Source organism: Anguilla anguilla, chromosome 17 (genome assembly GCF_013347855.1).
Source record: "Anguilla anguilla isolate fAngAng1 chromosome 17, fAngAng1.pri, whole genome shotgun sequence".
Classification (NCBI taxonomy): domain Eukaryota; kingdom Metazoa; phylum Chordata; class Actinopteri; order Anguilliformes; family Anguillidae; genus Anguilla; species Anguilla anguilla.
In genome coordinates, this window is record NC_049217.1 from 20,460,100 (window position 1) to 20,475,441 (window position 15,342).

The window sequence follows — 15,342 nt, forward strand, 5'->3', positions numbered from 1 at the left end:
AACAACGTTCAACAAATGTTCGATTATATAATTACCCTTTCAGGAGTTATTCTTCATATTTAGGTCAACTAAAATTTTGGGCTAATGAAATAGGCCTACCATTCAATGAAATTAACAATATGCATAAAGTCTCTTTAAAATAATATATTTTAATATTATGGCGGCAGCGTAGTATAATGGGTAGGAGCCGATCTTGTAATCTGCAGGCCACAAGTTTGATTCCAAGGTAAGACACTGCTATTGTACCCTTGAGAAAGGTACTTGCATTGCTTCAGTATATATGCAACTGTAAATTGATCTGTAATAAAATGTAATTGCTATGTAGAATGTTGTGTAAGGATAAGAGCATCTGCTAAATGCCAGTAATGTATTCTTAATTTGTTGTGTGACTGCCTGTGTATGTGAGGAGTGGAGGGAGAGGTTGGAAGGATTAGTTCCTATCCGACACAATTATTTGCTAGTTTTTTTTTTCCATTTTATCACTTTTTCAATATCGGCTACACATTCATAAAAAATAAATATTAAAATTACTGGTAAAAGAAAACATTTGGTATTGATATTTTTCTGTGAGGATCAATTCTCAAAAATGAAAAATAAGGATCGGAAGTACTGACACTTCAGTATCGATCCATCCATCCCTATTAGTTGCCCTGCTGGCCCTGAGGAGTGGAGCTCCCAGCGCTCATCCAGATTTTGTAAATTAACTGACAACACCGTTATTAAGACTTATGAAGCTAGGATGCGGTGTGGGTTTTGTGTGGGCGCCGGTCCAAATAGGGGTGGAGGTGGAAGAAAATGAAAGAGCGTATATAAAATAGCAAAAGCGGTGCTGGCAAGGAAGGAGGAGGATATCACAATCCATCTTGGGAAACAAGAATGCCAAAGCATTATTAAAATATTTTTTTTTGGTGGGGCGCGAACAAATACTATCTAGAGCATAAAGGTTGTGGGAAGTGATCATACAAGCAAGGAGTTGAGACAGCATTTCTTTATTCCCATACAGCTACAACATGCACAGTGTTCAGGGGTATGTGTAGATGTATTTATAAAACAGATCGTCTTTAGTAACTTCATAAGTGTGCAGGTTCCCAGAGGTTTCTGGTGAAGTAATGTGAGGATTCACTGAGACAGGAGACTACAGGAATGTTGTGACATCCCAGGCGCAAGTCGATGACAAAAGGCAAAACCCCACTGGACTGTACCCCATTAGAACTACAGGATCTGTCTGTCAAATTATGATCTGCACATCCACATCAGCGCTCAGAGCTCTAGCTCAATCTTGACGTCCATCTTGCTTTTGTATGGCTCTAGGAGAGGGTACACCTCCTCAGACAGAAATCTGGACACCTGGAATGTAGACAGAGAGAGATATCATTCCTGTTCTTCACACTGGGGTCCTGGATGGGCGAACAACAATTAAGCTACTTGGCAAAACAGAGTATAACTTAACATAACATAACTCTCCAGTAAATGACAGTTATTATGAAAAATCAATGTATTATCTTTTTAGTAAAAGAGCAAAAAAGTAGTGCAATAAAACAGATCAGTTGAGAATTTTACATCTTGGGGTTACACATATAATTGGGCCAGATTGTCCCAGGCCGTGATAAGGCACCTGCTGAGGAGCTCTGCCTATGAAGGTTTTGGGGTCCAGGAGAGCGTCCAGCTGTCCCAGGATGGGGGCGAAGTAGGGGTCGGCCTGAACCCGGGCCAGGAGGTCGTTATCGCCCCCTTCCTGCTTGACCACGGCGGCAGCCTGCTGGGACAGCACTCTGATTTTCTCATGGCAGTCCTGAAAGAGCATAGAAGCGGGAGGGAGGGGAGGGTACATTACAATCCATTACGTAACCTGGGCAGAAACACATTGCTGCCATCAAATTCCAGCCCACGTCATTAATTTAGAGGAGTATAAATGGGGGGGGGGGGGGCAGACGACAAGGCATCACTACAGACAGCTACAGCACCATCACCTGACTAAAATGCCAAAGAGAAGATAGAAAAAAGAAACCACGCAGTATTCAAATCACGTGCAATGAGTTGATTTTTTTTTTAATCATTGTGCCATGTATCAGTAACTCTTGTCTCACTATATCACACTGCCAGTGTGTAAACACTTTCGGGGTCTGTCTGTAGCGAAATAAATCAACAATGCCTCACCATGCCTCATGCCCATATATTACAACAGTACAACATGTATATTACAGACTTTTACACCCCACCTCCCTTTCCAAAGAAGTTAATTATATCAGTGACCCTGAAAAGGAAGCGTTTCACCACAGTAACATTTATTTCATTTGTGACTTTTAAGCCTCTTTTTTCACCAACTTTTTAATGTGATGTGTAATGTCACATAAAATTGATAAAATGGAGCAACCACTTTCCCCTGTACTTGCACCCTTAAATCATTTATCACAGACCACAGCCAGCCTGCATGTTATATACAATCTGTAGCAATGCATTACTGCACTGGAGCTAAGCTCCGCCCACACACGAATGATGTTACAGCATCTTTGCGTTTCGTTGCATAATGACATCACAGTATGTCACAACGTAAATCTACCGACTTCAAGATCCCACTTGTGAAACTGGGATGAAATGAGATGCGTAGCAACAGAGCATGACATGATGTGGGGGGTGTGGTCCTCACCTGCCTGTTCCCTCCAGCCTTCACCATGGCCATGATGATGTTCTCAGTGGCCATGAAGGGCAGCTCATGACGGATGTGTCTCTCAATCACCTGAAGGGGGCGACACAGGGCAAATCAGCACAAGTTCAGATCAATCTTTTCTATGTTTTTTTACCAAAAAAAAAAACATTACCGAGATTGCTTTAATATATTACACATTAAAGGCCCATTAAATAATTTTGCACACATGCCCCTTCTGGTGCAGTGATGTCCCAGACAGTCATTTCAATACGTTACCTTGGGGTACACCACCAGACCTTCTGTAATGTTTTGTAGGGTACTGAGGATGATATCAGCAGTGAGGAAGGACTCAGGCAAGGAGATTCTCCTGAGAGACAGACAGAAACAAGTTGTACCTTTTCTTTTACTATATTATATTCCAAGTAAAAACTGTAATGCTTTGGTAACCTGTCCTCTATTCTAATTAATGTCAGTAAAGCGACAGTGAGAGTCGATGACACCGAGTTTAAACGGAGAGCCCTCTCTCGGTAAATCGCGTACCCCCGGAGTGTCACGGCACGTACCGGTTGGCGCTGTCGTCCAGCGTCCTCTCCAGCCACTGGACGGAGGCGGTCTGCAGCGGGTCGAAGAGCAGCGCCACCAGGTGGCGGGCCAGGCTGCAGCAGCGCTCGGCCCGCATGGGGTTCCGCTTGTAGGGCATGGCGCTGGACCCTGATGCAGACCCAGCATCAGCAGGTTAAAAGAAGGTACTGCTATGATGCTGACAGAGTGCATTATAGACAAGGTGGACTACAGACACAGGGTTCATCCGACATCCGACCTTAACTTTGACCTGAAAAGATACGCATGTTAGCCTGGTGATCACTGACATGGTTGAAATTAATCCTGGCCAATGTGGCACAGAAAAAGCCTGAACAGCAGGAGGCGCTGTTCACCAGGGTGCTGTTGGTACTAATCGAAAGGTAAATGGGAGTCATGGTGGCAGCAAAGGCAGGCGTGGCTTACCGATCTGATCCTTCTCAAACGGCTCCTCGATCTCCTTCAGGTTGGCCAGCAGGCGAATGTCAGTGCAGGTCTGAGAGGGAGACCAACAGCAATCTTACAAAACTCACAGAGGAGCAAGACCTCCGCTCCACTCGGGGGCAGTGTTGTGCCCAGGCAAGTGATAACAGGCTCACCTTGTGAACAGTGGCGCCTAGACTGGAGAGCACTGACAGGGAGTCTATGTCCACCTTGCGGCTGTAGGTCTGTCCAGTCACCAGGTAGGCCCTAGAGAATTGTAAACACATTATTTGGTCCTCATCTTGAGAGATTACTGGAGTACAGATATATCTAATTTTAACATTAGACATTTTCTCATGGAAATGTCTAAAGTGTGAAGTGTACAAATAATTTCGTGTGAAGACCAGGTGAAATTCTACAAGATGTAGACTTTTCAAAATTGTCAATACACCTATTTTTCAGAACAATTAAAAACATCTTAAAAAATTTCCACAAAAAAAATAAAAATAAAATATAGAACTTACTTTTTAAATCCCGCCATTTCTGTGACCATTCTGTCAAGTTCTTCCACCTAGAGGAGAAAGAAATTTGAGATTGTGGAGTGGAGACCAACAAACTAACCAAACAATCATCCTCATGCACTCCAACTGATTTTATCTACTCCCGTAATTTCCCAGCATTCCCTGGTTTCCACTTTTCCTCTCTCTTCACTTCCTCCATTCGCTTAATCCCACTCTTTGTTCTGTCCATCCTGTTGGTCCATTTCTTCATTTCTACCTCAGCCCCACTCCTCAAATGGCGTGCTCACTTTATCGTGGTCCCCTTGGAACAGCTGCAGGAAGCTGGCCTGGGTGCCAGTGGTCCCCTTGACTCCGCGGAAACGCAGGTCGTCACGGGCGCGCTGAAGGTTCCGCATGTCCATGGTCAGGTCCTGGAGCCAGAGGCAGGCCCGCTTCCCCACAGTGGTCAGCTGGGCAGGCCTGAGAGGCGGGCATGGAGACGGTCACGGTACCGAAGCACGGTCAGACGCACGGTCATACTGCATAAGCCTCAGTTAATGACAGTCAGATCAGATACACAATGACTGCACTGACAATCCAGACTTATGCTACAGTGAAGGTATTCCACTCAAGTCCAGGAGGACTGCAGCCCAGTAGGTTCTTCCAATTGCAGTTTTATTTCATAATGGGGCAAATCATTTATGTCAGAGATTAGTAGAACCAGGTTGTTAAATACAAGGCTAAAACTGCTGTGTTCGCAGGTCAGATGCTACGGCGTTTCAGGACCAACTCTAAACAGCCCTGGTCCACCCGATGAATGGAAACACACAGACTCACTGGTAATGAGTGAATCCCAGGGTCGGCAGGTTGGCGTATTTGTCTGCGAAGTTTGCCAGTCTGTCAATCACTCGCGCAAGCTGAGAGGGAGAGTCGGATAAGATACGGAGGGTCACACTGGGCTTGATTACGCACACACACATGCACACAGACGCACACAAACCCAGAGTCTCTCACCTTGGGAAGAAGGATGTCAAACCCATCACGCAGTACGATCAGATCCTGAAAGTGTCATCAGGTACAGTAAATAAATGCACTCAGAAGCAAAGACTCACAGTGGCAGAATGTGGCAGTGGCAGAAGTCACATGACTGAGACTGGCAGTGTGCTGAGGGTCAGTGTAAGTCACATGGCTGAAACTGTGGCAGTGAGCCACATGTCAGAGTAAGTCACATGACTGAGGGACGGCTGTGACAGGCCTCCCACGCCTCACCGTATTGTCCCCCACGTAGCAGGAGGTGGCACCCAGGTGGATGATGGGAGCAGCAGCTGGGCAGCAGTGGGCGAAGGTGTGTACGTGCGCCATCACGTCGTGCCGCAGCTTCCGCTCCTCCTCAGCCGCCATGGCGAAGTCGATGTCCTCCGCCCGGGCCTCCATCTCCTCCACCTGCGCATCTGTGATGGGCAGACCGAGAGCCTGGAGAAGAGGACGGGTGAGAGACAGAGAGAGGGAGAGGGAGAGAGAGAGAGAGAGAGAGAGAGAGAGAGAGAGAGAGTGTGTGTGTGAGAGTGTGTGAAAGTGTGTGAGAGAGTGTGTGTAAGAGAGAGTGAGTGTTGGGGGGGGAGAGAGGGAGAGAGAGAGAGAGAGTGACAAGGAGAGATATAGAGATAGGAAGCAAGACAGAAAGAAGCTATGACTGCACTGATGCAGAACTCTGTGGGAAGGCTGACTGAGACAGCCCCAGTGACAGAGAAAAGTGAAATGGTCCCATGCATCACCCAGGTGAGAGCTACAAATCCATGGTGCTGGGAGGCGAGTTCCCTCCCTTCACTATAAACACTTCTGAGATCCTGAGATGAAAGATGAATAAACGCTTGAACAACACTGCTGGACACGAGAGCTTGTGACATCAGCACGGCAGGAGTGAGAATGTCCCTGAGGTTAAGCCTTTGGTGCTCTGACATTTTTCACCAGCTATTTTAGACACAAGAGCACAAAGCACCATGTAACCCGAAATGCAAAGAAAACCACATTTTAATTCTTGATTTAGGTCCACATTATAAAATACATCATAAGGGCCCAAATATATTTCAGTTGCTGTCTGATGTCCTTCACTTGAGTAGCAGAAAGGATACCAGTAGGGGGCGACACAGGGCAAATCAGCGCAAGTTCATGCTTTTCATAGGACACATGCAAAGCCCACACACACAGGAAGTTTCATGTGTTGCAAACCACCATCTTTGCAAACTCTCTCTCATAACTGGGATTAGGAGTTCGTCCTCAGCAGGAGTTTTGCTGGTTCATAAACTTTCTTTTATTTAAAACGTTGATTTGTTACCCTCTCTGGTCAGCTGAGCGACTAACAAGACTCATGGTAAAGGTCACATGGTAAATGGTAAATGGACTGCATTTATATAGCCTAGCGCTTTTATCCAAAGCGCTTTACAATTGATGCCTCTCATTCACCAGAGCAGTTAGGGGTTAGGTGTCTTGCTCAGGGACACTTCAGCACGCCCAGGGCAGGGATCGAACCAGCAACCCTCCGACTGCCAGACAACCGCTCTTACCTCCTGAGCTATGTCGCCCCCCCCCCCATAAAATGGGTCCTTTCCTCCCCTTTAACATATCAGCTGGGTACATCCACGAGAAGGCCAGCATGAAATTCATTAGCCAACAACTTCCCAACTGGCTCATTGCAAATAAGACAGCATGAGGAGCTAATAAAGACTGAATGGGCTGGGAGGAGTGACCGGGGTTATTGTGGTTAGCAAAGAAACAAAATTAACCCATTAAAGAAACATTTGTACGTTCTCGTTTTTGTTGTTGGCACGTCTCAAAGTCATTCGCAAAAATTGAGACTGACGTTGTTCCGTTCAACTAAATGACCGACTTGTCATCAGCGGTCCAATCAATATTGCTTGTCAATCTAAACTCCCACTGTTTAGACCGAAGTGGAACCCTAGCCCATCTTCTCAGGCAAACTGAAGATTCGCCTCTTCAGATTGCACCATAGCTCCCCCTGACCCCTTCCTATCTTTTTTCTCTTTCATTCCTTGGATTTTCTTTTGGATGACATTATAGGTATAGCTGTGTAAGGTTACTTGCCTAGTTGTATCTTCTTTGCTTTCAATCCATATTATTTGTTTGTTAGATTAATATTACACTTAGTGATTATAAATGGGCCTCTGTGCTTTCTTGGCGACACCACACTTTTGTATTCCTGAGACCAACAGTGATGTTCTCCACGAGTGGGTGTCACTCTGGATAAGAACATCTGCCCTGTGATTGAATGTAACGATTTTAAACTGTTGGGCAAAACCATGCAATGAACCCTGACCTCTGGATCAAAGAATATCGGGTTTCAGGCCGAAAATGTAGTAGGGGTGGCTAAAAGGGGTTTGGTGTACTACCATAATGGAGTGTTGTTCCACACCCCAGTGGGATTATTTGCAAATAGCCTGGTTCATACTGTATGTGATCTGCACTAAAATAATCACTCTCTACAATAAATACATAAATAATATTGTTTCCATAACTAACTTCTTTCCATATTCTTTTACCCTTTTTGTGAAATGACGAACTTCACGACTGCCTTTCCTCTTTCCCAAAAATTAATAAATAATCCAAAAATATATGGATACTTGCCTTTAACCCAAACAACATATTTTAATAACACCATTGGGTAGGGATTTCAGTGCAATAATAAGCTGTCATAATAGTGTCCTTTCACAGCCTTGAAATGTTTCAGACAAGGCGCGCATAGCAACAAATGCCAGCTATCAGTTCTACAGAGACGAATTCTTTGCAAGTGCAAGAAGTCCTCCTAAAAACTATTTTTAGGGCAGGGAATCTGAGACGATTTGCTCAAGGTCGTCGACTTCGATAGCTAGTTAGCTATTAAGTCAGAATATACTAATCCTGCAGAAAAACAATAGCAAACAAAACAATGTCGTAGCTATTTAGCTAGCTAGCAAGCGCGTGAAACGTTGCAGGGACAAAATGGTAAGAAGACAGCGGAAACAATCTAGCTAGCAATATGCACTCGCCACTCAACTAGCTAAATGAACTGGACGCATTAAAGACGGTGGCAAACCTTTTCCGCTTTGGCCAGGTAAATCCAGAGTTTTCTCCAGGTTGAGAATTTCTTCCTGTCGCTGAAGTTATAGGACATCTCTTTACTGGCGTACCGTGACACCAGCGGCGACCGATACTTCATAAACTCATCCCCAGCTGCATCCATGACTACTCAAAACTGCTGTCAACCCGCCTGTGAATAATCGAAGTCCCCTACAAACCCGATACTGCTGTCTCCACTTCAACCCACATGGCCTAAGAAAAGAAAGTATGTGCGACATTTCACAACGGAATCCGACAGAAGGTCGCGTTCTGTTTAAGATTTGTACGACATATTTTTCAGGAAACGGCAGAAGGTCGACCTAACGTGACAGAATCACGTGAGATTCTCTTGAGCGCGTTAGATACCAAATAGATAAACAATGCATTTTGACAAAAGACTATACATTATTTAAGAGCACAGGGGCCGTTACAAGTGAGTTTGGACAACAAGGCTGCCAATATGAAGGTTAAGCATGTCTCAGTTCCAGTATGTCCTTGTGGTGTTTCTGTGTGAATGGGAACGTTGCTGTTGGCTCAGATTGAACAGATTTTATAGGCTATGTGAAGTAGAAGGACATGTTAACAGCACAATGGGAAACTTCCCTCGTATTGGGGTAGCATGTTGTATTTTTGTTTAGTTGACCCATACTACGGCTGTAGGCCTACTTCACACTTTCAAAGAAAATCTACCAAAAATTCAAACCAGCAAGCCAAACAAGGCAATAACTACAACAAAACGGAAGTGTATAAACATAAAAACTCGAATATAATCTATTACCATGCATTCATCATGCATCTATGATTTATTCACAATTGGACACTGTACCTTACTCTATTTACATATTTTATATTGCTAGTGTATTAAATACTGAATACGTAAATCAACAACACAAAGCGACATTACAATAATTATAACTAGATTTCTCAAATGAAACACAAAGCCAAGCATCTGTCTACTTTTGAATTGAAGTACCGATTATACAGAAGAAAATTGATGAAGATTATATCTATTTCGCGACAGTTTACGGTAAAACATACTGTCTACCATCCTCATAATCTGAAAGTGAAACATTAACTTCTACGGTATCAACTTCATTTACATAGCTATCAAGGTGACAGCTATGTAATTGTGTTCCGGAACTCCAAGCAAAACTAGTTAGGCAACTCATGGACAGTACAGGTGCTTCCCAAGGTGATCGAGGTATGTTTGATTTATTTTCTTTTTTTAGCTTTTTAACCTAATAATAACCAATTAATCAAATTTCATTTACATACCTCAGTTTACAAAACAATCTATTACAATTGGCATGTCAAGCAGGTGTAGAATATTATGAATATAGCATGTTTTCAAATAGCTTCAAAGGGCATAAGTTCCAGACTTTACTGTCGTCTGTATTCGTTTAGACGTTACGGTTGTTGCATATTCAGTGTCTTCTGAAGCTATCTATATGTCGATTTATTTCGTAGAGAGGAAAACGAATACCATTTTGTTTTTTTTCTTGATGAAACAACTGTATAAAAATATGCATGTAGTCATAGTAGCCGGTATTTTATGCGAATTTCATCGTACCATCGGTTACCACCAGAGGGTGATACACAGTCAATTGAATTGACAACCGTTTGTTTGAATTGGCGCTTGTTACTCCACTTTAAAAAAAACAGCTCAAATGTTTGAATCGTTAACAATAATTAAATAGTAAAGGAACACATGCTCATATTAAAAGTTTTTTAAAAAGTGTTTATGTGATGATCAAGAAGTCTACATCATTGCATTATGAAGAAATGTATTGCCCCTTAGGGTCAGACAAATCACAGGAAGAATATGGATTTGAGGATGATTTTACTTTTGCCCTCATTTTTCCCTCCCAGTGTGAAATATTTCCTTCCTCCATTTATACTAAACCTTCATACACAATGTGCTGGCTTGGCCCTTTAATAACTTGCAAAATGACCAATCTGTGACGGTCTAATAAACAGCTGTTCATATATTACTGCCACAGAACTGTTAGTACCTGTCAGTTACTGTGTGCAGAGTCTGTATAGGGGGTTCGTGACCTGACCAAATCAGAACCTCATGAAAAGCCTCACCCATTGTCAATAAAAAACTAAATAAGCTTTTACAGAAGCTGTAAGGCCATTTTCTTCTTGATGGATCACCTTGATGGATCAACCTGCCTCTTCTCCCAGAAGGCTCACCACAGCAGGCCTCTGTGTCGGCGAGACGAAGCAGCGTAGACAGCGGTTACTCCACGGTGGTACCGCAGGCCGAGTCCCAGCACGTTGGGGTGGAGGACATCGTCTGGGACCGCAGCTCAGGAGCAGAGGGAAGTGCGGACGACGAGAGCCAGCCTGTTTGTGCGGACGAGCCTGGGCCCCACCAGGCTGAGCCTGGAGCTCCGGGTCCCACGGAGGGAGGGACTGGGTCTCGGGCAGAATGTGAAGGGGGCCCAGAGGAAGGGGCCAGGGGAGCAGAGGCCCAGACAGGAGGAGATGGACAGGAGCTGTGTTCAGAGCCAGACGGGCACAGAGAATTTCAGACGCCTGGGGGCGGACAGATGGAAGCGGTGTGTGGAGAAACAGCCGCCGAAGCAGAGATCACAAGGGCAGGTAAGTTCAGGTATGATCAGCTGTCAAATTCAAGATAAGCCGAAAGAGTGACAGAGAGAATTTATCCCCTTTTAGAAAATGACAACGACGCACGGCAGAGTATACTAAGGAGAAGAAATAGCAATGAGTACCATCGTCCAAGACGTGAGTAATCAAACTACACTTACCTAAATTATACAGGGTTTACTTTTTATTATGTTCTACAAAACACTGGAGGGAAATATTGCACTGAGGATGCAGTTGATTTTTAAAATGACTCAGCTTAGCTTTTGAGCTCTAGAGCCACATGGTACACAATGTTCATATAAAGCCAGTATACACTAATTACGTCTTTTTTTCTGTAGTGACAGAAGAGAATCCATTGCACAACAGAAAGACAATATAAAAAAGCAAAGAAACATGATATGCTGGAGCAGGAAAATCTGAACAACCGATGAACCATGGAAAAGGTGTAGGAAACAGACGGGACAACAGTTAATGCACATGATTTTCTTTAAGCCTCCTGCAATTCATTATGTAGTTCTCAGAATTTTATGCAGATATTTGTATGAATTTAGAGTCAATGTACTTGGTTTTTAGTACTGGGTATTTTTATTTGATTCTTACCTACAGATATTTACTACAGTACCTTTCTAGAGGATGAAAGCAGTGCTGTTCCTCTTTTCCATGTTTGTCATGCAAAAGTTGAGTTTACACAAATGAATTGGGAAAACCAGGTGCTTTGACTCAATTCAAATTCAGTATTCACAGGTCTTTGACTTTTTAGTTAATTTAGTCTTTTTTAAAATTGAGTTATAATGACTTATCCCTCTTTTAAGTTGAGTCTACTAAATTCATTTAGAGGCATTGCATTTACATTGTATAGTGTGGGACCCTTCACAAGAAATTAGCATTTTCACATGTGAACTGTTTTTTGCATGTGGTTTTTTCACGTGTGAATGAAAATTCCCACATGTGGAAAAAAATAGGTCAAATGATGTCATGTGAAATTCAGGTGAACTACAATTTTCATATGTGAAAACAAAACTTGTGACTTGAGAGCAGAAAAAGTTAACCTATGTTATTTCATCTACTTATAAAAGTAGGATTATTTTTATAGTTTGCATGTGTACTCTTCACATGTTGGTATTTGAATGAATGTGGTTTTTGAATGTGATTTTATTCATCAAATCCGAATCTACCATTTAATGTATGCAGGTTGAAATTGGTTGAAAGTCTCTATTTGAATTGAAATTATCATAAGAACTACCCTGTCAAGATGAAGAATTGTAAAAAGATGCTCATAATTTTAAATTTCACTATAATTACTTGTGAAATAAAATGGTCTGAAATGGTCTAAAAACCAAAAATGAACCCAATCCTTAAGTCAATTCATTATTGTAAAACTATTAGGGCCTACACATGCAAGATAATGATGAATCACTGTAACCTTGGTTGCATTTTTCACTTTTTTTTATTTATTTGAAGTATGGAATGAAAGTACTTTCCATGCTCATGTTAAGCAATCATTTTCAAATCATGAAGAACAGGAAATTTTGTCACAGTATTTTGCGGTCAATGTTTGATTAGAAATGGGAATGATGGTAGTGGCCCTAATCCGAGTCCACAAAAGTAAACATTCCTCAGTTTTCCCAGTTATGCATGCTGTGTTGCAGAAGATACTTTGCCCCTATGTGGAAACTGCATTCTTGGTATGTATGTTTGAATATGTTCACTATTACTACCAGTAGGCCTATGTCTAGAATGATGAACTCTTCTTTCTGCCTCAGTGGCAAACACAATGTCAGCACAGTTCTTGTCTATGTAGAGTTAAATGACAAAAAGTGTCTTTTTTTCTGTAGTCATATAAATCCATACCGTTTGTCTATACTCAGAGATGTTTACCGTGTCTTATAAACTTCCTTGCTGTAGTGCGTTAAATTAAAAATAAGCATTTTCGTTATACATGTTTCTCCTTACGAACACTAGGGGCCACTATGGGACAGATATTGCTAGTTTTCTTTTAATATGCAATTATATATTAACAGTAGGTGTTTTACAAATCAGTAGTACATTGACACATAGTACATGGGTTTACCCCCTGTGTATCATTTGCAAAAAAAGGAATCTACTCTAAATAAAAATGATGGCAGATGATGCTTATTCCTTGACGAAAGTGATGTTTTAATTGTGTACTTCAGTTTTCTCTGTGTGCACTCAAAATGACATTAAACCTATCCAAGGTTGTATTTGTTGTTTATTTAATCAAGAATTTTGACTGAAATTGATATCTCTTTTGCAAGAAACCAGGGGTGGCTACAGTAGTTTAGTTAACTTCGTTCTGCAGCATTTAGCAAAATGCAAATACTGACTTTGAAAGACCTATATTTTATTCTCAAATTCAAATACATAGCCTCAGTAAACATTTAAAATTTAAAACTGAACTGTACATGACAGGCACTTTTGTTATTATAATTCCAGGTAGTGCTGATTTGCATTCCTGTTAAAGCCAGCCAGCTTTCTTGCCTAGCCGGTAATCCTAAACCTGCTGTAAGGCTGCTACCTCCAGCTGATAGGGGCGTCTATACTGTGTGTGCACACCTGCATGTCTGACTCCCAGCCATTTGTGAACATGGCTCAATTCTAAAATGTTAACCAGTCAGTCTGCAAACTGAGTTCATTTGTGGCCAGTCTTTATCATAATATATGTAACAATACACTGTAAAACCCAAGAGTTCATATTATTCTAATTGTTTGAGGGAACTGATTTGAGTAGTGTATTTTAATATTTTCAAGTACTGAATTGTTGAACACAGTTTTACTATTTTGAATTGAGATATGGCTTTTTCACATTTCCACGAGTCAATTAAATTATTGGCATTCATGTTTTACAGTATATATATAGAAAATAACACTCAACACTCAATCTGACTGGATACATAAAACGCACTGAAAATGTTACAGCTACCTTGTCAGCAACCTTATTCATTTCCAGAGGGTAGCATTGATAGTTATTAGTTACCCAGCATCAATAGGGTGAATTAATGAGAAAAAAGATGTAGCGATATTGTAAAAAAAAAAAAAAAAAAACACTTATCGTGTGCATTAACGGCAGTGCAGCTCCTCAGATTGACCTGCTAAAAAATCTGCCTTTGTTGCTTCGTTAAACTTGGGTTCCATCCACTGTGAATGGATTACTGTAATTGGCCTGATTAGGACTCAAGGATAAGTGCTTGCTACTAAACTAGGCTGACATGCCCCCCTGAGTAATCCATGCAAAACACATAGGCTCTAGGTCAGATCGGTCAAAGACAGCAATGTTAAGCATGTCATCTGATGCAAGAGAAGTATCACTCATTTGAAAACTCCAGAAATAGAACTGAAACAGAGACTCTTTTACTGCGCCATCAGGTGTCAGAAAGAACAGCACACAAAGGAAAAAGGGGACTTTTGGCGGGGCTAAACTTACTAGCAATAACTGGTCCAAACAAATTTACCAGTGTGTCCTGGTTCAAAATCAACCACCAATGATCACAGCTTGTGAACTTGTGGATGTTTGAGGAGGCAGAATATTTTTATTAGAAATTCAGTCTCACAGGACAAAGTTTTGATTGGTCGAGGCAATTTGGTTTTTCAGATTTCCGAATTACTATCAAGACAAAAGCCGGTAGCTAGGACAGCTGGACCCAAGCAATCCTGTTTGAACGCAGGTCAGCCTGCATCAGGGGTACAATTGTCCCTCTCCATAACACTGTATGCTTAAGTCAGCAGAAACACACATGCACGCACGTGTGCACGCACATACAAACACACACTCTATCTGTGGTGGAATGCACTAGGCAGGAACATGGCTTTCACTGAGCTGCTCAGTTGCCAATTTCTTTCTTATTCCCTTGAAGTGGAGTGCCACCTTTAAACAAGGTAATCTCGATCCCAGAGTGTGTGTTGAATATTTCCCTCTGGTCGCCAACACTCAAGCTTCCCTTATCCATTTTTAACAAGAATTGATTTGCTGTTTTCATGTGTTTTTTTTTTTTTTTTTTTACCATGCAGTTCTGCCATCTTCCTTCCTCTCAGGATATTTCTGTCTCAGAAGGACCCCTTGTTTTCAAAGCCTTTCACGTTGCCTCTAAGCAGATGAACAAGTGTCGCATGATCACTTCCTTGGGAAGTGAGGGGAAACATAATGTGATTGGTGTGATTTTGTCACACGTGACTTCTGTGTGCAGTTCCAGGGAGCTCAGCCCTGACCCGAGATATTTTGGGGTGAAGGAGGGAACTCTAACTGGCGGGGTTCTAGAATTTCACCTCATGGCTAATTAGCTGCTTTTTGTTCACCAGGTCTGTGACAGTAGACCGTCAGGTGAGCCTAACTGTATCTAGCTGACACTTTCTAATGAAGTCTTTGTGTAAAGATTTACGGGTAGGATTCAGAAAGGTTAAGGCTAAGTTCAAGATTTTACTTCATGTCCCAGAATGACATGAGGCCTTCAT

The 15,342-nt window shown here is 42.1% G+C and overlaps 2 protein-coding genes across 3 annotated transcripts; one reads left to right on the top strand and one right to left on the bottom strand.

The window, feature by feature from the left end:
• Positions 1–970: 970 nt before the first annotated feature.
• Positions 971–8,512, bottom strand: adsl (adenylosuccinate lyase). Its single transcript, XM_035399211.1, has 13 exons — positions 8,240–8,512; positions 5,419–5,622; positions 5,164–5,208; positions 4,987–5,066; positions 4,458–4,629; positions 4,174–4,220; positions 3,826–3,916; positions 3,653–3,722; positions 3,211–3,358; positions 2,924–3,014; positions 2,648–2,737; positions 1,616–1,792; positions 971–1,347 (listed from the first exon to the last, which is right to left on the bottom strand). Exons 1-13 carry the CDS (start codon positions 8,384–8,386, stop codon positions 1,261–1,263), a joined length of 1,449 nt encoding a protein of 482 aa, XP_035255102.1. The 5' UTR covers positions 8,387–8,512; the 3' UTR covers positions 971–1,260.
• Positions 8,513–8,574: 62 nt separating this feature from the next.
• On the top strand, positions 8,575–13,127 carry LOC118217313 (cilia- and flagella-associated protein 91-like). Of its 2 annotated transcripts, none has more exons than XM_035399213.1 (4): positions 8,575–9,463; positions 10,453–10,869; positions 10,945–11,013; positions 11,214–13,127. In XM_035399213.1, the coding sequence occupies exons 1-4, from the start codon at positions 9,430–9,432 to the stop codon at positions 11,252–11,254; spliced, it is 561 nt and encodes a 186-aa protein (XP_035255104.1). In that variant the 5' UTR covers positions 8,575–9,429; the 3' UTR covers positions 11,255–13,127. The 2 variants fall into 2 exon arrangements, with proteins under 2 accessions (XP_035255104.1, XP_035255103.1); XM_035399212.1 differs by having other exon boundaries at positions 8,577–9,463; positions 10,450–10,869; positions 11,214–13,124.
• Positions 13,128–15,342: the final 2,215 nt, after the last annotated feature.